Raw genomic sequence first — 22,283 nt, forward strand, 5'->3', positions numbered from 1 at the left:
CCTTTACACACGAGAGGCACATGTTTCTTCCTTTGAACTAACCAGAAAGTCTGTATCCCAGTCTGCAAATGAGGTCACGAAGAGATCAAAACCACAGAGCCTGCCTAATCGCCCTGAGCCTTTTCACTGGGAGTAAGCTAAAATAAAGTTCTGGTGATTTATTGAGTAAGCCCTTTATTCAGATTCTGCTGGCCTTCCAATGACACAGCAGGACCCAGGCTGGAGAGCGTGGGGAGAGAGCTGGGTGGGGAGACAGAACAGGTGGGCCGAGGGGCAAGGAGAGGCGGGGGGCCCTTGCAGGGGATGAATGGTGCCAACCGAAGAACTAAAACAGAAAACGGATCTCAGCCAAGAAACTCTTCTGTTGTGAGCAAAGGGCCAAATCATAGAGTAAAACAAAATTAAAGCTACCTTTTTGCTTACATGGGATTTAATGTATCTTAGAACTAGCATTAAAATGCCTTTAAAAAGCGATGTGAAATTCTAGATGGTTATACTTACAAATGAAAGAAACAAAAGAAAGCAAAGGCAAAATCACTGCTTACGTATTCAATTTTTTTTTTTTTTTTTTTCAAAAGACAGAGTCTCACTCTGTTGCCCAGGCTGGAATGCAGTGGTGCGATCTCTGTTCACTGCAATCTCCGCCTCCCAGGTTCAAGTGATTTCCCTGCCCCAGCCTCTCAAAGAGCTGGAATTACAGGCATGTGTCACCATGCCTGGCTAATTTTTGCATTTTTAGTAGAGACGGGCTTTCGCCATGTTGGCCAGTCTGGTCTCGCATTCCTGACCTCAAGTGATATGCCTGCCTTGGCCTCCCAAAGTGTTGGGATTACAGGTGTGAGCCACCGCACCTAACCTATATAGTCAAATTATATCTGCGAAATATGTAATATTTTCAGGAATTAGGAAAATCAGGAAGATTTCTAAATTAGTAAAAAAAATCTTAATTATAAGACATGTAAAACATAGTGCTTCTATTTTCAAGTATACTCAGTATAATTTTACAACTCAATAAAAAGACAAGTAACTTTATTTAAAAATGGGTAAAGGATGCACTGTGGGAGGCTGAGATGGGTGGATCACCTGAGGTCAGGAGTTTGAGACCAGCCTGGCCAACACGATGAAATCCCATCTCTACTAAAAATACAAAAATTAGCCAGGCGTGGTGGCAGGCGCCTGTAATTCCAGCTACTTGGGAGGCTGAGACAGGAGAATCGCCTGAACCCGGGAGGTGGAGGTTGCAGTAAGCCGAGACTGCGCCATTGCACTCCAGCCTGGGTAACAGAGCAAGACTCTGTCTCAAAAAAAAAAAAAAAAAAAAAAAAACCCAAATGGGCAAAGGATGTGAACAGACATATTTCTGTTCATATACAAATAGTCAATAAACACATGAAAAGATGCTCAACATCATAAGTCATTAGGGAAATGCAAATCAAAATTACAGTGGGAGCCAAGGCAGGTGGATCGCTTGAGCTCAGAAGTTTGAGACCAGCCTAGACAACATGGCAAAGCCCCATCTCTATCAAACATACCAAAAAAAAAAAAAGATTTAACCAGGCATGGTGGCACACATCTGTGGTCCCAGCTACTCAGGAAGCTGAGGTGGGTGGATCGTTTGAGCCTTGGAGTTTGAGGTTGCAGTGAGCGGAGATTGTGCCACGGCACTCCAGCCTGGAGAGCAAGACCCTCTCCCCTCCACCACTACCCTTCCTTGCCCCCGACAAAAATCACAGCAATACCACTTCACTTCTGTGAGGATGGCTATAATTCCAAAGATATATAATGACAAGTGTAGAAAAGGATGTGGAGGCCAGGCACGGTGGCTCACATGTATAATCTCAACACTTTGGGAGGCTGAGTCAGGTGAATTCAGGCCAGGAGTTCCAGATCAGCCTGGCCAACATGGTGAAACCCTGTCTCTGCTAAAAATACCAAAACTAACCAGGTGTGGTGGCAAGGTACCTGTAATCCCAGGTACTCAGGAGGCTGAGGCAGGAGAATCACCTGAACCTGGGAGGTGGAGGTTGCAGTGAGCCAAACGGCGCCACTGCACTCCAGCTTGGGCGACAGAGTGAGACTCCATCTCTAAACAAGTAAATAAGGATGTGGAGAAATTGGAACCCTCATCCATTGCTGGTTGGACTGTAAATGGTGGTATAGGAGCTTTGGAAAACAGTTTGGTATTTCCTTAAAATGTTAAACACAGAGTTACCATATGACCCAGCAATTTCACTCTTAGGTGTATGTTTTTAGAGCTAAAAACATATGTTTACATATAAACTTTTATAAAAACGTTAACAGCAGCATCATTCGAAATAGCCAAAAAGTGGAAACAGTCCAAATGTCTACCAACTGATGAATGGATAAACAAAACGTGGTCCATTCATACAATGGAATAGTATTTGGCAATAAAGAGGAATGAAGTACTGATGGTGCTACAACATGAACGAACCCGAAACATTACACTACGTGAAAGAAGCCATCCACAAAATACCCCATGCTGTAGGGTTCCGTTCACACAAAGCCTCTGTCTAGAATAGGCAAATTCATAGTGACACAAAGTAGATTAGTGGTTGCCAGGGGCTGAGGGAGAATGGGGGAATAGAGAAAGACTGTTAATGGTTTGGGTTTCTTTTTGGGTTTTTAAATTAAAATATTCTGGAATTAGATAGTGGTGATGATTAGCAACCTTGTGGGTATACCAAAACACCACTGAACTGACATTTTTAAATGGTGTATTTTATGGCATGCGAATTCAATCTCAATTTAGAAAAGTTACAATGATATAATTTCAGACCCACCTGACTGGGAAAATAGAACACTTCTACTCTGCTGGGGAAAGTGTAATTTGGTAAAATCAAATTGAAAATTTTTGGTATCATCTAGTAAAGCTGAAGATGTACCCAACTCTGACCTAACAAGTTCAATCTGTACGTTTGCATGTGGTCACTAGGATACATGTATAGGAATGTTCAAAGCTGCACTGTATTTGAACATCAAGGAATCGGAAACAAACTAAAGGTTTATTTTCAGAAAAATAAACAGAAAAGCTGTGATGTATTCATATAATGGAATTTTACCCAGGAGTAAGAATGTATGAATTACATCTACATTATATACTATTACATCTAAATTGGCTCACTCAGCACTACATTTGACTCTTCAGAGAGATCTAGTAATTCCCAGTACCTAGCTTAAATAGATTGTTTCATAACATTATATACTATTATATAATCTAATTTTTGAAAAAATGGTCCTAAAGTGTTAAAGGTTTCAGTCTGTTGACACAAGCGCAGATGTTCTAAAATTTTGCAATTTTCTATAAGAAAGGTTTTAACAAGTTTGGATTCAACATTTAGTCAGGGACAACACATGAAAGCATCAGTTAACATACCTGTGATATAACCTTCTAAAGCCTTTGGCACCAGGGATTTCGCAAGTTTTAGATCCTCCAGAGAGCATTTGCCTGACTCCAGGCCAAATGACATTCCCATCCGTTTTAGTACTTCTATGTCATCATGGATCTCAAAGGTATTGTCAAAATTGAAAAGATACTCAAACCTGCATCAGGAAACAAAGTAAAGGGTTTTTGGTGGTGCTGGAGAGGTCTGAATAGTTTTGTATTCTGTACTTTAAGTAACAGAATGGGGGCCTAAATCCAGCTATAGTGCTAGAAATGGCTACCATTTAGAGAGCCATGAGTCATTCTGCTCTGTCAGGGGAATGACATCTCAAATAAAACACTTTCCCAATTAAAACAACATTCCTCTGACAGATGATAGAAATCCACAAACTTTAGCCCTAACGCTGTTGCAAACAGAGGATAGAAATTTTGTTCTAAATCCAGTACTTTTCAAAGTTGCCTATAGCTTTGCCACAAAAGAAAAGCCTTTCTACTTTAATATTACAATATCCCTATTCTGAGTTGAGCTGTTAGCTTTGAGGAAAAAAACATTTTGAATGCTTACTTCATTTTCATGAGTCAACTGTTAGCTATGGCCTACTTTAGATAAGCAATAAATAAAAGACTTTCAATAAATGAAAACAACCCCAAATCCTGTCCTGAGACACTAAGAAGTAAAATGTTTTAAGAAAAAGTGTCACATGTAATACAAGCACATTTCCAAATATGCTTGAAAAGCACCCAAACTGGATGCGCAGCTTCCCAGCAGCCCAACACACTTCAATCAAGAGGCAAAAGAAGGAAGACACAGTCCTTCCGACTCCTAGGCTAGGCCTGGAACACCTTCGTCATGGGCTGCAGGGACAAGGTTCGGGGACAATGGTAGGTTTCACCTGGTCATGAAATTCTATTAAAATCATATGAGGGTAAAACTTTATACCCTATTTAAGATAATTTGAACAACAGATTATCTTAGGAGCAAAAATTATAATTTGAAGCAAAATACCAATTTAAGTAATCTATATGAATTTGATTAAAGTACAATAACAACTTTTTAAAAAAATCTGAAGTGGGTACCTGCCACAGGGATGATTTCAGGCATCTGTTAAAAGCAGATCGCTTTGTAAATGTAATCCTCATTGTGGAAAGCCTCCCGGCTAATTATGGGGAAAGGCTGCATCACCAAAGTAACTGAAAGATAGGGTTTTTGGACCTATGTTGGATAACAAGCTTGTACAAGCTACTCAGAGTCTCCTTCCCTCCACTCAAAGGAAGGCCAAGGAAAGGGCATGAGTCAGGGACCACCCAAGAGATGGAAGCCTCACCAGATTCCAGCCTGGGGGAACAGTGTCCATAATTCCCCTAGGCCAATGATTCCCAGATTTTCCTGTCATTCTTTTTAGACTTAAGAGACTAACCTAAGAAGACAGTTTTATAATTCTCCATACAAAACAAGAGACTAACTAGACAGAGTAACTAGAATGCTAAGTTTTGTGTTTTTTATCTGAAAAGATGCTAACCATTTTCTAGAATTCTCGGTTTTCTTTTTTTCTTTTCTTTTTTTTTTTTGAGACGGAGTCTTGCTCTGTCGCCCAGGCTAGAGTACAGTGGCACAATTTTGGCTCAGTGCAACCTTTGCCTCCTGGATTCAAGCAATTCTCCTACCTTAGCCTCCTGAGTAGCTGGGATTACAGGTGCGTGCCACCACGCCTGGCTAATTTTTGTATTTTTAGTAGAAATGGGGTTTCACCATGTTGGTCAGGCTGGTCTCGAACTCCTGACTTTGTGATCCACCCACCTTGGCCTCCCAAAGTGCTGGGATTACAGGCGTGAGCCACCACGCCCGGCCTGAATTCTCAGTTTTCTGAGACTGTTAATGGTCCTCTCTGACATATATTTATAAAGAATTTGCAAGTGTGTGGAAAATAATTCAGATATCTACCACTTACTGACCACTGGGCTGGGTTCTATATTAATTTATCCATAACTTTTTGAAACTGGCAAGGTAAATTCTGTAATTCTTATTTTTGTGGAGAAAGGAACACAATCTCAGAGAGGTTAAGAAACTTAAGAAGAGGCTGGGCATGGTGGTTCATGCCTGTAATCCCAGCACTTTGGGAGACTGAGGCGGGAAGATCACGAGGTCAGGAGATCGAGACCATCCTGGCTAACACAGTGAAACCCTGTCTCTACTGAAAATACAAAAACTTAGCCGGGCATGGTGGTGAGCCCCTCTAGTCCCAGCTACTCGGGAGGCTGAGGCAGGAGAATGGCGTAAACCCAGAGGGTGGAGCCTGCAATGAGCCAAGATTGCACCACTGCACTCCAGCCTGGGAGACAGAGCAAGACTCCATCTCAAAAAAAAAAAAAAAAAACTTAAGAAGATTAAAAAATGGATCAGCTTTAGATGGCCAAGGAGGTGTGCACCTGCAGTCCCAGCTACAAGGAAGGTTGAGGCAGGGGGACCGCTTGAGCCCAGGAGTTTGAGGCTGCAGTGAGCTATGATCATGCCTGTACACAGCCACTGCACTCCAGCCTGGGCAATAGCAAGAACAGTGAGAATACACTCTTTTTTTTTTTTTTTTTTTCTTTTTGAGATGGAGTTTTGCTCTTGTTGCCCAGGCTGGAGTGCAGTGGCGCAATCTTGGCTCACTGCAACCTCTGCCTCCTGGGTTCAAGCGATTCTCCCACCTCAGCCTCCCGAGTAGCTGGGATTACAGGTGTGAGCCACCATGCTAATTTTTGTACTTTTAGTAGAGACAGGGTTTCACTATCTTGGCCAGGCTGGTCTCGAACTCTTGACCTCAGGTGATCCACCCGCCTTGGCCTCCCAGAGTGCTGGGATTACAGGCATGAGCTGCCGCACCCGGCCAAGAATCCACTCTTAAATATGTTGGTCTGGTTTACTTCATAAGCTACACAGTCTCTACTATTTCCTTTTGTGTCTATAGTCTCAATTATCAAATAGTTCTGAAATTCCTGCTGCTTTTCTTTCTTTTTCTTTTCTTTTTTTCTTTTTGAGACAGAGTCTTGCTCTGTCATCCAGGCTGGAGTGTAGTGGCACAGTCTTGGCTCACTGCAACCCCTGCCTCCCAGGTTCAAGCATTTCTCCTGCCTTGGCCTCCCTAGTAGCTGGGACTATAGGCGTGCGCCACCAAGCCTGGGTAATTTTTCTATTTTTAGTAGAGACAGGGTTTCACTATGTTGGCCAGGCTGGTCTCGAACTCCTGACCTCAGGTGATCCACCAGCCTCAGTCTCCCAGAGTGCTGGGATTACAGGTGTGAACCACCGCGCCCTTACGACTCTTCTTTTGTGTGTGTGCCTTCTTACTGAAGTGGCCCGGAATCTCTGGACACAACAGAGACCGGCAGGGGGCGTAAGAGCGCCAGGAAGAAGAGTGGGAAAACAAGTGACAGTGAAGCCCAAGGGCAATGTCACGGCTCTAGGAGACCGGAGGTTCTGGTCTCCCTGGGACAGTTCTGGGGTATGCCTGTGGTACCGATGCAATTATTAGAGTCTTCTTTTGCATTAATAAATCCCAATTTGAACAATAAATTATAGGCTGACCTTTTGTAACAGCAGCTAACATTTAAAAAATGCTTACCTCAAGTCATCATAGACATTAACTTATTTAATCCTCAAAACAAGGCTGGGAAGTGATAGGGGCCTCAGTATCATTCCTATTTGTTCTTGAGAAAACAGAGCTTTGCAGCAGCGAAGTGGGGGAGCCACAACTGGTACATGCATCCGTCTCACTCTGCACCCTATATATACTCTTAACTCTTTTATGGTACTGGTCACAGCCTGAAGACCACTGAGAGAAACTTTTTCATGAATGGTAAAATACATCACAAATTAATTCTATATTTTAAAAAGTGCTACTTCTTATTTGCCATGATGAATATTATCATTGATCTTCGTTAAAATGTAAAAACACAATTTAAAGAAAGCAAAGAATGTGCCAGCATTTTCATGTCTATTCATACATTCATTAATAAACAGAAGCATGCATAACTATGATATAGCAAAACAAAGAAATAATTGGTTTAATGCCACATGTTGACCTACAGTTTTCCAATAATAAACTGTGACAGTGAATCACCAATGAATCTACCTTGTCCCAGACCCACAGTGCTGGGCTAACTTATCACAGTTATTTGCTCAGACTTACCACATACATGCAGCATGTCATAGGTTGGGCCCAGACACCGCCACACACATATAATACAGACAGCACAGTGCCTGGCACAAGACAGGGGACCACAGAGGGTGAGGGTTGGAGCACACACTAGTGCAAGATTGCACCCATGGTTCAGGAGGTGTTTCATATGCCCCAAGGAAGCCAGCCTTGGAGGGGTGCAGATAATAAAGTGCATCCTTCTTGAGTTTGCAAATGATATGAAAATGTTAACAGAAGGCCAGTCCTGCACCCATCCCTAGTTCTCCACTCACTTGTCACTGGAGATGCTGCAATCTATGACTGTTTTTCTGCTTGTATTGATGATTATGAATGGCAGCTGAATGGTAGAGTTCAGAGCCGGCGGGCCCTGGTTTTGCTGCTCATTTTGTCGATTTCTCTGTACCAGGTTTTTGAAAGCGATTTGCTGTAATGATCAATAAAAAGAATGTGGTCAAATGTGCATAAGTGAGTTGGAATTTAAAAGAATTAAGATAATACCTTTAAAATACAGCTTAAAATTAGAGAGTTTAAAGAGAAAGCCCACCTGCACTAATGAATTAATTTAAAAAATTAAACATTTCAGAAAGAATGATCTAACTCAATACATACATTTTTCCATCATCCATAGAAACAGAACCTCACAATCTGGTAGAGAACCAGCAGGCACCTGGAACTCTTCAGCAAACGACACAGGAAGGGTCATACCATTTATCTAACACAGACTCCTGAGAGTTTGGGGTCAAATATGCCCTTTAGGATGTCTAGCCCAGGGATATGCAAACATTTTAAAGTCACAAAATCCTTTCTTCAAATAAAATATCACTGGAGGTCGGGCACAGTGGCTCACGCCTGTAATTCCAACACTTTGGGAGGCCAAAGCAGGTGGATTGCTTGAGGCCAGGACTTTAAGGCCAACCTGGGCAACATGGCAAAACCCTATCTCTACAAAAAATACAAAAACTAGCTGGGCATGGTGGCATGTGCCTATAGTCCCAGCTACTCAGGAGGCTGAGGTGGGAGGATTGTTTGAACCCAGGAGGCAGAATTTGCTGTGAGCAGAGATCATAGCACTGCATTCCAGCCTGGCTGACAGAATGAGACCCTGTCTCAAAAAAACAAAGCAAAACAAAAAAACTCATGTAAAACAGATGGAAGTGGCACTGTTCAGGCTGGCTGCAGTGAGGCCAGGTCCTAAACTCTGCCACCTCAGCCCTCAAGCACAGCCACATGGTTTCTAAGGCACCTCCACAGAACTTCTCAGCAACCTCTGGGCACAGTCTGGAATCCAGCCCCAGCCTTCCCCAACCTGACACTTCTAGATGAGGTAACTGAGGCTCAGTGCTAATTATAAGATACATCAAGGCCTAAATCTTTTTACTGGATCTTGCTGCTACTTTTAGTTAATAACCATTACTCAAAAGCCAAAGAAAGTGATCTCCCTTTTAGACGGAAGCCGCAGTGAGCCGAGATCGCACCATTGTACTCCAGCCTGGGCAACAAGAGCAAAACTCTGTCTCAGAAAAACCAACCAACAAACAAACACACAAACAAATAAGTTATCATTATAACTTTTTTAAATAAGGCAAATGTATGACAGAATTTCATAGCTAGACTATATGCGGTTCAAGTTTTTCATCTGGTCAAGAAATAACGTTTTAAAAGTTCCTCAAGTCAGAGCCATTCATTCCCCTTCATTAGCTTGTTATATCTTGTCACCCTGTAGTGATAAATTTATTTTTTACATTTTAGCAATCTTATGATCAGTATTGTTTATTTCAGGTTCTGGGCCTTAACTAAAGTTTCAGTAAGATTACTATTATTGGCCAGGCATGGTAGCTCACACCTGTAATCTCAGCACTTTGGGAGGCCAAAGTGGGAAGTTCTCTTGAGCCTAGGAGTTCGAGGATGCAGTAAGCTATGACTGTGCCACTACACTCCAGCCTGGGCAACAGAGGCCCTTTCTCAAGAAGAAAAAGAAAAGAAAAAAGAAAAAAAGGAAAGAAGGGAAGGGGAAGGGGAAGGGAAAAGGAAAGAGAAGAGAAAAGAAAAGAAAGAAAAAGAAAAGAAAAGAAAAGAAAAAGATTACTATTATCTTAAAATGGCTGAGTGCTATCTCCCCAAAAAGGGAGCATCTACTCTTTGAAATGCACCAAAAATAATGAACAACAATTTATTGTAGACCTAAGTGTGTCCAAAAATCACTATCAATAACTAGCACTGTCAGTATCATTACCAAACATTATTGAGGTTATGCTTCGTTATTTTCTGTTGCTAAAGAACTAATTTATTGCTTAATTCATTTAATAATGAGGAAAAGTTATGATTAAGCTGTGGAACTGAGAAAAAGAATTAAATGCTTACATACTCCTGCATAACTTCTCTTCCCTTTTACTAGAATACACATCTCAAGAGGTGTTCCTACACTTTGCCTAGCCTGGTGTCCCTAGTGCCACAAGAGGACCTCGGTATATGGGGGAATATAAGCAGTGATAACTAATGACCCTTATGTATTTGTGATTCACTGTTTAATGCTGTGCACATTTAATAGTATCAGTGGTTTTTCAAGTGAAGAGAGCAGTAAAAACATAATGTTTATTATTATTATTATTTTTTTGAGATGGAGTTTTGCTCTGTCGCCCAGGCTGGAGTACAGTGGTGCGATCTTGGCTCACTGCAACCTCCGCCTCCCAGGTTCAAATGATTCTCCTGCTTCAGCCTCCCAAGTAGCTGGGACTACAGGTACCCGCCACCATGCCCAGCTAATTTTCGTATTTTTAGTAGAGGTGGGGTTTTACCATATTGGCCAGGCTGGTCTCGAACTCCTGACCTTGTGATCTGCCTGCCTTGGCCTCCCAAAGTGCTAGGATTACAGGCATGAGCCACTGCACCTGGTCATAATGTTGTTTTTATTAACATTGTCATAAATTTCATATACCACATAACGTTATTTTGGATAGAAAAAGGAAAAATAATTTCCCACTTATTTTGAACGGACTTATTTGTTGCCCTTTGAATGATTTCCTTTGGCCTTTTTTTCTTTTTCAAACTCATTAACATCTATTTCAGAGGCTGAACAGCTTTAAGTGTGTTCATTCATTTTCCTGTGCGTTTGTTATGGAAAAGGTTTAAGGGCTGGAAGGGGCAATTATAGAGATAAAAGTAGGATATTGGGTTTATCTACAGGTTTGCTTTACTCACACCATTCTTCTACTGCATTACCAAAAATAAAAGAGAGGTGGTAGCAAGTAGGTAATAGTTACCTGTGTCATGTGACATGAGTGAGTTGTGACATTAGCTTATTAAAAAAAAAATCAAGTGAGCTTAGCCACAACAAATGGATTTACTTTTTTTTTTTTTTTTTTAAAAGACAGTCTTGCTCTTTTGCCCAGGCTGGGGTGCAGTGGTGCAATCTCGCCTAACTGCAACCTCCACCTCCCGGGTTCAAGTGATTCTCTTGCCTCAGCCTCCTGAGTACCTGAGATTACAGGTGTGCATTGCCACACCTGGCTTTTTGTATTTTTAGTAGAGATGGGGTTTCACCATGTTGGTCAGGCTGGTCTCGGACTCCTGACCTTGTGATCTGCCCGCCTCGGCCTCCCAACGTGCTGGGACGACAGGCATAAACCACCGCGCCCGGCTGCTTAATTTACTTTCTATGACAACTTCATTTATTTGATGAAAGGAAAAAAACTGAAATGCTAGGAGGAAATACTTTTTTTTTTTTTAGATGAAGTTTCGCTCTTGTTGCCCAGGCTGGAGTGCAGTGGGGCGATCTCGGCTCACTACAACCTCTGCCTCCCGAGTTCAAGAGATCATCCTGCCTCAGGCTCTCCCAAGTAGCTGGGATTACAGGCATGTGCCACCATGCCTGGCTAATTTTTTGTGTTTTTAGTAGAGACAGGGTTTCTCCATGTTGGTCAGGCTGGTCTCGAACTCCTGAACTCAAGTGATCTGCCCGCCTCCACCTTCCAAAATGCTGGGATTACATGCGTGAGCCACCATGCCCGGCCTTTGGAAATAAGTTTTATGTTTACCAGAAGACCACAAGTTGTTTTAAGTTATACTTTGGGTTTCACTTTAATGTTTAGAGAGACCTGTTTCTATAAATGTTGACAGCCAGGTTGCCCCTGGGTGGAAATCTTCTATAAATATTTCGTTTGAGAGACAGTAGAGGAAAAGAAGTTCAGGACTTTAAAAAATAAAAGAACAATGTTCATGGTACAGAGGTAAACAGGGAAAAAATATTCAGTTTCATTCTTTGCATCAGGCATCTAGAGATGGGAAAGTCCTACACACATGAGGGTGATCTTGCCCAGCACCATTCTTTCTGATAGGCAGATAACTATAGGCATGCTGATAAACAGGTTTTTAAAAATAACATGCCAAAAAATTAAGCTCCAAAATGTTCCATGGTTTTGAGGAAATTCCAGGAAGGCCCCAGCACAGGGTTTGGGGCACGAGCTGCTAGGGGATACTGCAGATAACTATGCAGGGATAGGGACAACAGAGAGGCAGCCAGGGGGAAGAAGATGGCAGCACGGGAGTTCAAGGAGGAGGGTTTGGTAGAATTCTACAGGCAGGAGCATAGGAATAAACTGTCCGTTTCAGCTTATTTTTTTTTAAAGCTGCACAATATTATCTTCAAACAAAACATTATTAATTATATATAATATATATGATATATATAAATATATATATTTATATCTATATATATATATATCTATATCACCAGCCTAAGTTTTGGTATTTCTATAAATCTTACTGAATTAGACCCGGTGCGGTGGCTCATGTCTGTAATCCCATCACTTTGGGAGGCTGAGGCGGGTGGATCACAAGGCCAAGAATTCAAGACTAGCCTGGCCAAGATGGTGAAACCCCATCTCTACTAAAAATACGAAAAAATTTGCCAGGCGTGGTGGTGGGCACCTGTAATCCCAGCTACTTGGGAGGCTGAGGCAGAGAATGGCTTCAACCCAGGAGGCAGAGGTTACAGTGAGCCAAGATCGCACCACTGCATTCCAGCCTGGTGAAAGAGCGAGACTCAGTCTCAAAAAACAACAACAACAAAAATCTTACTGAATTATGTCATGCCATTCTGTCATTTACTGATAAGTATTACAGGCAGATTTGATTACTGTACTTGAAGCACCTAAAATTTAACTAGCTTCACTAGTGGATATTCCAAATTCGGGTTAAAACTAACAAACACAAAAAGACACCTGACAGTTTATGTTTGGAGAGGCCTGAGTGTCAACGGTGAACTGCTGCCTGGTGTAAGTCATACACAGGGCAGGGAAGCTGCTGTGGAGCTGAGATGATGGCAACAGATGGGACCATCTTAAGGCAAAGCACGTGGATGGCAACAAGCTAGGAGGTAAGAGAGGCTGCTCTGGTGTGGGCTCACCACACACTACTCAGAGGCACCACAATTAGAAAACACACTGACTCCAAAAGGCAGGAAGTGGAGAAATAGGGAAGGTAATGAAAACATCGTGGCATCTTTACCTGTAGAAGAAGTTCTTGCAACTGGGCCCGCTTCTGCTTTATCCGTTCTATCCGCCTCTGCTTCTCTATCTTTAAAACATTGGTTACAAAATAATATGAACACAGGTAGAGTATAAAGTATCATTCACTTTCCAGGTCCCTATTCTGAGATAACTATTTTCCCTAGAGAAACTCAACCCATTTTAATAATATGAATAAAGACAAATCATATCTTTGTAGGGGGCAGGGGTTGGAGTGAACAAGTAGGCACAACATCAGATCTGTGGCAACTGTCATCAAAAATGAAATCATATACTTAATGAATACTTGTTAGCAGTACTTGTTGCAATTATTATTCAAGTTCTAATCAAAGTAATAGTACCACTTAGTTTATACTTACTCTATCTGCCAACACAAAAGTAAGCATTTTACACACATTATCTTAATTCATCTTCACAAAAACCTAATGAGTTAAGTCCTGTTGTTATCCACTTTGCATCGAAGGAAATAGAGGCATAGAGGGCTTGAGTAACTACCCAATGTCACGCAGCTAGTGAATGGCAAGAGTCAAGATTTGAACCTAAACCCTCTGGCTACAGGGACTCTATTATTAATTACTTTGTTATATTACTCCTCTGAGAATAAGGCAAGATCTTATTTACAATTTCAGTTTAGCTGACTCTTCAATGAGGACAGCTGATCATACAGGTATCTCACACATCATGGTAGGCTGGGCGTAGTGGCTCACGCCTGTAATCCCAGCACTTTGGGAGGCCAAGGTGGGAGAATCACTTGAGATCAGGAGTTTGAGACCAGCCTGGCCAACATGGCGAAACCCCGTCTCTACAAAAAATACAAAAGCCGTGTGTAGTGGCGCGCGCCTATAGTCCCAGCTAATTGGGAGGCTGAGACACAAGAATTGCTTGAACTCGGGAGGTGGAGGTTGCAGTGAGCCGAGATCACGCCACTGCACTCCAGCCTGGGCAACAAAGCAAGACCCTGTCTCAAAAAAAAAAAAAAAAAAAAAAAAAAAAGAAACATGCTTATTGGACAAATTTTCCAGCTTCAAACCACTGCTTTTTTTTCTCAATCTGATAACTACTTAAAGAAAACAGACATTAGGGTCTGAACTTCCTTGCAGTTGAGTTCCTCACCGTCTCCTTGGGCAAAAGCCAAAGACATCTATTAAGAAAATTTATGGCCGGGAGTGGTGGCTCACGCCTGTAATCCCAGTACTTTGGGAGGCCAAGGTGGGCGGATCACGAGGTCAGGAGTTCGAGAGCAGCCTGGCCAAGAGACCAGCCTGGCCCATAAAGTGAAACTTCGTCTCTACTAAAAAAAAAAAAAAAAAAAAAAAAAAAAAAAAAAAAAAAAAAAATTAGCCAGGCATAGTGGCAGGCACCAGTAATCCCATCTACTTGGGAGGCTGAGGCAGGAGAATTGCTTGAACCTGGGAGGTGGAGGTTGCAGGAGCTGACAAAGATCGTGCCATTGAACTCCAGCCTGGGTGACAGAGCAAAACTCCAACTCAAAACAAAAAAAAAAAAAAAGAAAGAAAATTTACAGGAGCCCATTGGTTTGGACTGAGCTCCTGCACTAGGCCCCAACAGACCAAACTAAAATGGAGTCACTCATGCTGAAGTTCCATGCCACCAGGCCAAAACTAAGTTGTTTATCTGACCTAGGAAATCAGGAGAGAAAGACAGAATAGTAAACTACCCAAACAGGCCAGTTGCAGCTGGCATAAGAGAGTCTTCTCTGTTTTACCCTTACAAGGAAAGTGACATTGAAATGTCCAATCTGCTTTTTCATCTGTTTCTGCCTCTATCTGCCTTTGCTGCTTCTCTATCTTTAAAACACTGAATAATGTTCAATCTCTTCTGCTCAGCTTATAGGAACACTCATTCTACTTACTAGTGAGGTGTTGCCAGATTCTAGAATCACAAATAAAAGACAATTAAGATCTTTAAATTTGTTACAATTTTGTCTTTCGATCATCAAATAAGACATTTTTCTTTTCTGCTTCAGCAGATTATCTCTTACTTGCTCCGCATCCAGTCTAGTTTATACTAGGGAGTTTCCATTCATGATTCCTCTATCCACCACGTTTTACTTTTAAATTACTTAAGATTCACGTAAAATCTGTGTGGCGTTCTACATTGGAAAAGATGTTGTAGGAGCATCCCTTTATCAGAAGCTCTGACAAGCAAGGCCCCTTATCTGTCCCTCATCCAACTAGGTCAAGCCACACCGATTCTACCTCTATAACACCTCTCCAATCTCATGGCCACTGCTGTTAACTCAGACCATCTCTAATCCCCCTCCTCCATTCCATTTCCTTCCCTACCTGTTAATTTTACTTCCAACCCACTGGCAGAGTGATCCTTCAAAAAACATCCTATCAACCCTTCTCTTTGTAATTTATCAACTGCTTCCCTTTGTTTACAGGATCAGGTCCCCACTGCTTAACACTTAGATATCTATCCATCTTTCTAAATGCCTGTTCCCTAGCCACACCCAGCTCCAGGCAAGCTTTCTCACGCCTGTCTCAGCCCATGCAGCGCCTCTGCCTGGAAGGCCCTCCCCACCCGTATCCACTTGGCAAACTACTCCCACCTCATGCCTGAGCTCTGGGATTATCTCCTTGGTAAAGCCCTCCCCCATCCCTCTTTGCAGAGAATCTGTACATTTCTTTCATAGGAGTAATCACATTTTTGGTTAACTCTTTAACATTTCTCTTCTCCCCAGTTAGAATGACAGTTCCTTGGGTTCAGAGATTTGCCTTGTATAACCTGTGATTAAGCACAAGGTAGATGTGAATAGGTTTTTTTGCTTAGTAAGTCTTTAGTATAAGCTCAATATTACTCATGAAAATGATGCTCAAATTCCACTCTATCAGAAGGAAGAAAAACGAGAAAAGGAGGATATTTCCACTGTAGCATATGAAAAATATTATATAGCTTCTGATGAATATCTGGTTTCTCTCTCCATCCATAAGTATAATAATACCAAATAACTGAATTGCTGGGGAGAAAAAAGACTGAGAAAAACAGAAAACCAATCTTAATTATCTCCCAAAGCTATATGTATATACACACACACACATATATATACATTTTTTTAAAGATGGAGTCTTGCTCTTATCGCCTAGACTGGAGTGCAATGGCATCATCTTGGTTCACTGTAACCTCTGCCTCCCGGGTTCAAAGGATTCTCCTGCCTCAGCCTTCCCAGTGGCTGGGATCACAGGCGTCCGCCACTGGCTAATTTTTGTATTTTTAGTAGAGATGGGGTTTCACCATTTTGGCCAGGCTGCTTGAACTCCTGACCTCAGGTGATCCACCCACCTTGGCCTCCCAAAGTGCTGGGATTATAGGCGTGAGCCACTGCGCCTGGCCCCAAAGCCGTATTTAACCTCAGTTTATTCCATTTATGGTCATGGTAGTAAAATTATGTCATGTCAATTTAGAAACAGTATGTCAGGGAACATGCTCATGTAGAAAGAATTTTCTATAATGCTTAAAGTTAACAGAACTTAAAATGCTTCTGCATACATAATTCCAAAATTCTATTCATTCTGGTAAAGACACAAACGAAACACTATTCATTCTGTTGCTATTATTTCTAAAGTCAAATGCAAAAGTCTGACTTTCACAGCTATATTCAGAATATTGTGTAACCAATAAAGGAAATCAACAGCCAGCTTGATCCTTTTTTTTTTTTTTTGGATACATACAGCAAGCATCTTATCAAATAAGATACGATTTCACCAAAAGTTTATTAGTAGAGTGCTCAGAATTAACTTAGAATGAAATAAAAATCTTCTCTAAGAAACAGTAAAATCAAACTGTTATTTAACTTTTATATCCCTCAGTTTCATCATTTACAAATTAAACTGTAGACTATACCTATAAGGCACCTTCCAATTCTAAAATTCTACAGTCTGTTAAAAAATGACATAGTATACATGAAAAATTGGAAATATTTTATATTACAATTACATTTTTAAATTAAAATGCCTCTGATGTAAAATAATACAAAAAGCTATTCATAAACAGATTTTCTCACTTACCTCCAGATTCTGACATTCCTGAGCAGAATTGGTAGGCAGGCCAATCCACTTGATTTCTTTTTTTTCCTTTGAAATTATGTTCATTGCCATTAGCACATTTAAAGCATCATAAACTCTTCGCCTAATGTTTTTCTGATCGTAAGCCTGCTAAAAAACATTTTCATTGAGTGATAATTAAGGGTTAAGATACAGTCACATGATATTAATATGTCAAATTAATATTACGTCTTCAAAGTGCTGGAAGGATTCTATTTTTTTATTTAGCAAACTGACAAAGACATCCAAAAGAATTCTATATTCCGTGAAAATATCCTTCAAAATTAAAGATGAAATAAAAATACTTTCAAACAATATAAAACAAAATAATCTTAAAAATAAAGATCATGTTACCTGCAGATCTACACTGAAATATACTAAAGGGATTTCTTCAGGTAGAAGAAATATCATCTAAGATGGGAGCTTAGAGATGTAGGATAGAATGAAGACCAATCCAAAAGGTAAATATGTGGGTAAATCTCAATTTTCACTGTATAAAACAATAATAATGTCTTATGGAGGCTAGAATAAATACAGAACTTAATTAATATACATGACAATAAATAGTATATATTAACAGAAAAACATATTGGAGGTAAAGTGTTCTAAGCCCTTGCATTATCTGGGAGGATTTTAGACTTAAAAAAATCAAGGACATTTATTCAAGTTCTGGGTAAAACTGTGCTTCTCAAAATGTGTTCCTTGACCACTGTTGATCTGCAAATTGTCTCCAATCTACAACGAGATTAGGAACTTGCACCAAAATATAATCCTCTATATGACAATGGACACTGTTCATTCAGTTCAGTTGACCATTTTTCTTCTTTTTTTTTTGAGACAGCGTCTCGGTCTGTCGCCCGGGCTGGAGTACAGTGGCGCGATCTCAGCTCACTGCAACCTCTACTTACCAGGTTCAAGTGACTCTTCTGTCTCAGCCTCCTGAGTAGCTGAGACTACAGGCGCGTGCCACTGCACCCAGCTAATTTTTGTATTTTTAGTAGAGACGGGGTTTCACCATATTGGCCAGGCTGATCTCAAATTCCTGACCTCGTGATCTGCCCGCCTTGACCTCCCAAAGTGCTGGGATTACAGGCATGAGTCACCCACCTGGCCTTTTTCTTCTATTTTTTTTGATAGAAAGACTTACTCAATGAAGGAAACCATGTTGGTTTACAATGTGGAACAAGGTCCTCAGGAAATGCAATGATAATAAAGGATGGTGGAGAACACTGAATCCACCTAAATATAAAACTAGATCTAAATAAGTGGGGGATTTAAGTTATAGAACTGAATGTAAATATTAGAAATCTTGACAATAGGCAAGAAATCTTGACAATAACATCAATAGATATTAGAAATCTTGACAATGATTAGAAATCTTGACAATGATTAGAAATCTTGACAATGCTTGTAATCCCACCACTTTGAGAGGCTGAGGCGGGCGGATCACCTGAGGTCAGGAGTTCAAGACCAGTCTGGCCAACATGGCAAAACCCCATCTCTACTAAAAAATACAAAACTAAGCTGGGCGTGGTGGCACATGCCTGTAATCCCAGCTACCTGGGAGGCTGAGGCAGGAAAATCTCTTGAATCCAGGAGACGGAGGTTGCAGTGAGTCAAGATTGTGCCACTGCACTCCAGTCTGGGTGACAAAGCTAGACTCTGTCTCAAAAAAAAAAAAAGAAATGTTGACCCTGCAGAAACAATGATCCTGTAACAACAAGTCCTGGGAGGAGGCAATGTGGTAGGTATGCCAATTTCCTCTTTTTGATATTGGAAGGGATATGGATGTTATTCAAAGCAGATTAAATAATAATAAAGGGTTCAGCACAATATTTATTTAAAGTAATAAAAATAACTGTAATAATAATAATGTTATTATTATTATTTTTCCGAGACAGAGTCTTGCTCTGTTGCCCAGGCTGTAGTGCAGTGATGAGATCTTGGCTCACTGCAACCTTTGCCTCCCAGGTTCAAGCAATTCTCCTGCCTCAGCCTCCTGAGTAGCTGGGATTACAGGAACGTGCCACCATGCCTGGCTATTTTTTTGTATTTTTAGTAGAAACAGGGTTTCACAGTCTTAGCCAGGATGGTGTCGATCTCCTGACCTCGTGATCCGCCCACCTCAGTCTCCCAAAGTGCTGGGATTACAGGCGTGAGCCACCATGCCAAATATTTTTTAAATGTTAAAACAAAAAAACGCAACTAAGGCCAGGTGCAGTGGCTCACGCCTGTAATCCCGGCACTTTGGAAGGCCGAGGCAGGTGGATCACCTGAGGTCAGGAGTTTGAGACCAGCCTAGCCAACATGGTGAAACCCTGTCTCTACTAAAAGTACAAAAATTAGCTGCGAATGGTGGTGTGCGCCTGTAATCCCAGCTACGCGGGAGGCTGAGGCACAAGAAGAGCTTGAACCTGGGAGGCAGAGGTTGCAGTGAGCCAAGATCGCACCACTGAACTCCAGCCTGGGCGACAGAGCGAGGATCCATCTAAAAAAAAAAGAATTCCCTCCAAAATAAAACTCAACAACAACAAAAAATCCCCCAAAATAAAGGATGAAACCCTCAAGTATAATCGTTCATCTAGCTTACCTGATTCCTCAAATCTATAACAAAGATAACACAAAGAGATACCATCATCCATCAAAATCAATGTCAGGTTCATGATCTACCTACCGAATCAGCAGCCAAATGGTTATTTGAATTGGTGAACTCTGACACCAGCTCATCAGCGACTTCATTGTATGATGTTGTACCTTTTCGTTGAACTTTCTCACACACCTTCATTGAAAAGTGTCTCAAGCCTTTCCCATTTTTATCTCCTTTTTTGCTTCGTTTACTAGAAGGGAAAAAAGTTTTTTTACTCCATTATACATATTAGAGACTTCCTTTACAAATCTCTGTAAGATAATTCAAGAAGACAGTAATTTAACTTTTACTTCGGGTGTCAAAAATTTAAATTGAATAGAGATGAGAAAATGTTTATTTAAACTTACTTTTTGCCTTAAAGGCCTAATAAAGTATGAAGTTAGAGTGTTTTTCTATGCACATCATTTATTTATTTATTCAACAAATATTTATTGACCAGTTACTATTCTATGCCAGATACTGTTATTGACACTGAGAATAAGTCAGTGAAAAAACACAAAAACTTTGCCCTTGTATAGCTAACATACTTATCTTTTCGTATTCTATGTAGCTTATAGGTTTTTTACTGAAATTAAAACTACAGTCATTTGCCACAGAAGGACATTTCAGTCAATGACGGGCCGCATATACAACAGTAGTCCAATAAGATTACAATGGAATTGAAAAATTCTCGTTGCCTAGTGAGGTAGTAACTATCATAATGCCATAGCATAATGCAATACTCACATGTTTGTGGTGATGCTGGCAAACAAACCTACTGCTCTGCCAGTCCTATAAAAGTCTAGCACATGCAATTATGGACAGTACATAATACTTGATAATGATAATAAATGACTATGTTACTGGTTTCTGTATTTACTAAACTATACTTTTCATCATTTTAGAGCGTACTTCTTCAAATTATAAATTAAAAGTTAACTGTAAAAAGCCTCGGGCAATCCTTCAGGAGGTATCCAGAAGAATGCATTGTTGTCACAGGAGATGACAGCTCCATGTGTGTTACTGACCCTAAAGACCTTCCAGTGGGACAAGATGTGGAGGTAGGGGACAGTGATATTGATGATCTTGACCTCCCTGTAGGCCTAGGATAGTGTGTCTCAGTTTTCTTTTCTTTTTTGGAGAGAGAGTCTCGCCCTATCCCCTAGGCTGGAGTACAGTGGCGTGATCTCTGCTCACTGCAACCTCTGCATCCCAGGTTTAAGCGATTCTCCTGCCTCAGCCTCCCCAGTAGCTGGGATTACAGGTGTGCGCCACCACACCTGGCTCATTTTTGTATTTTTAGTAGAGACAGGGTTTCATCATGTTGGCCAAGCTGTTCTAGAACTCCTGACCTCAGGTGATCCACCCGCCTTGGCCCCCCAAAGTGCTGGGATTACAGGCGTGAGCCACTGCGCCTGGCCCCTGTCTCAGTTTTCTGTTTTGGGGGGTTTCTTTGGATTCAGGGTCTCACTCTGTTGCCTGGGCTAGAGTGCAGTGGTGCCATCATGGCTCACTGCAGCCTAAACCTCCTGTGCTCAAGTGATCCTTCCACCTCAACCTTCCAAGTAGTTAGAATTACAGGTGCATGTCACCATGCCTGGCTAATTTCTTTTCTTTTTTGTAGAGACAGGGTCTCGTTATGTTGCCCAGGCTGCTCTTGAACTCCTGACCTCAAGTGATCCCTCCCATCTCAGCCTCCCAAAGTGTTGGGTTATAAGTGTGAGCCACCCTGCCCAGCCACATCTCAGTGTTCAACAAAAAAGTTTCAAAAGTTAAAAAAAAAAAAAAAAATTAAGGATATAAAGAAAATATTTTTGTACAGCTGTACAATGTGTAATGATTAATCAGGGTAATCGGGGTATCCATCATCTCAAGCCTTTTTTGTTTCTTTGTATTAGGAACATTCCAATTCCTTTCCTCTAGTTACTTAAAATATACAATCAATTGTTGTTAACTACAGCATCCTATTGTACTACCAAATACTAGATATTATTCATTCTATCTAAGTGTATTTTTGGACCCATTAATATGTTTTTTGTTTTTTTTTTTTTAAAAGAGTCTCACTCTATCCCCTAGGCTGGAGTGCAGTGGTGCGACCTCAGCTCACTGAGAATCCTGGCTTCAAGCGATTCTCCTGCCTCAGCCTCCCGAGTAGCTGGCATTACAAGCGCCTATCCCCATGACTGGCTAATTTTTGTAGTTTTAGTAGAGATGGGGTTTCACCATGTTGGTCAGGCTGGTTTCAAACTCCTGACCTCAAGTGATCCATCCGCCTTGGCCTCCCAAAGTGCTGGGATTACAAGTGTGAGCCACTGCTCCCAGCCAATATTGTCTGCATTTTAAGTCAAGTATTATTACAAGATTAAAACAGTTTGAGAATATTAAAAAGTTTGTGAAGTAAAAAAGTTATAGTAAGCTAAAGTCAACTTATTATTGAAGAAGAAAAAATCTTTTTAAAATAAATTAGTGTAGCGTAAGTAT

General features: G+C 41.0%; 1 protein-coding gene across 19 annotated transcripts in view; it reads right to left on the reverse strand.

Moving 5' to 3' along the window:
* TFDP2 (transcription factor Dp-2) overlaps positions 1-22,283 on the reverse strand; it is a 202,415-nt gene that overhangs the window by 10,660 nt on the left and 169,472 nt on the right. For 13 of the 19 annotated variants that reach the window (XM_050778117.1, XM_050778114.1, XM_050778125.1 and 10 more), the window contains 5 exons: positions 19,851-20,013; positions 17,141-17,287; positions 13,090-13,158; positions 7,857-8,008; positions 3,395-3,561 (listed from right to left, as the gene is read on the reverse strand). In XM_050778117.1, the coding sequence (XP_050634074.1) occupies positions 3,395-3,561; positions 7,857-8,008; positions 13,090-13,158; positions 17,141-17,287; positions 19,851-20,013 (698 nt within the window). The remainder of the gene's footprint in view (positions 1-3,394; positions 3,562-7,856; positions 8,009-13,089; positions 13,159-17,140; positions 17,288-19,850; positions 20,014-22,283) is intronic. The other 6 variants (XM_050778118.1, XM_050778116.1, XM_050778130.1 and 3 more) reach the window with 1 other exon arrangement.

Source organism: Macaca thibetana, chromosome 2 (genome assembly GCF_024542745.1).
Source record: "Macaca thibetana thibetana isolate TM-01 chromosome 2, ASM2454274v1, whole genome shotgun sequence".
Lineage (NCBI taxonomy): Eukaryota > Metazoa > Chordata > Mammalia > Primates > Cercopithecidae > Macaca > Macaca thibetana.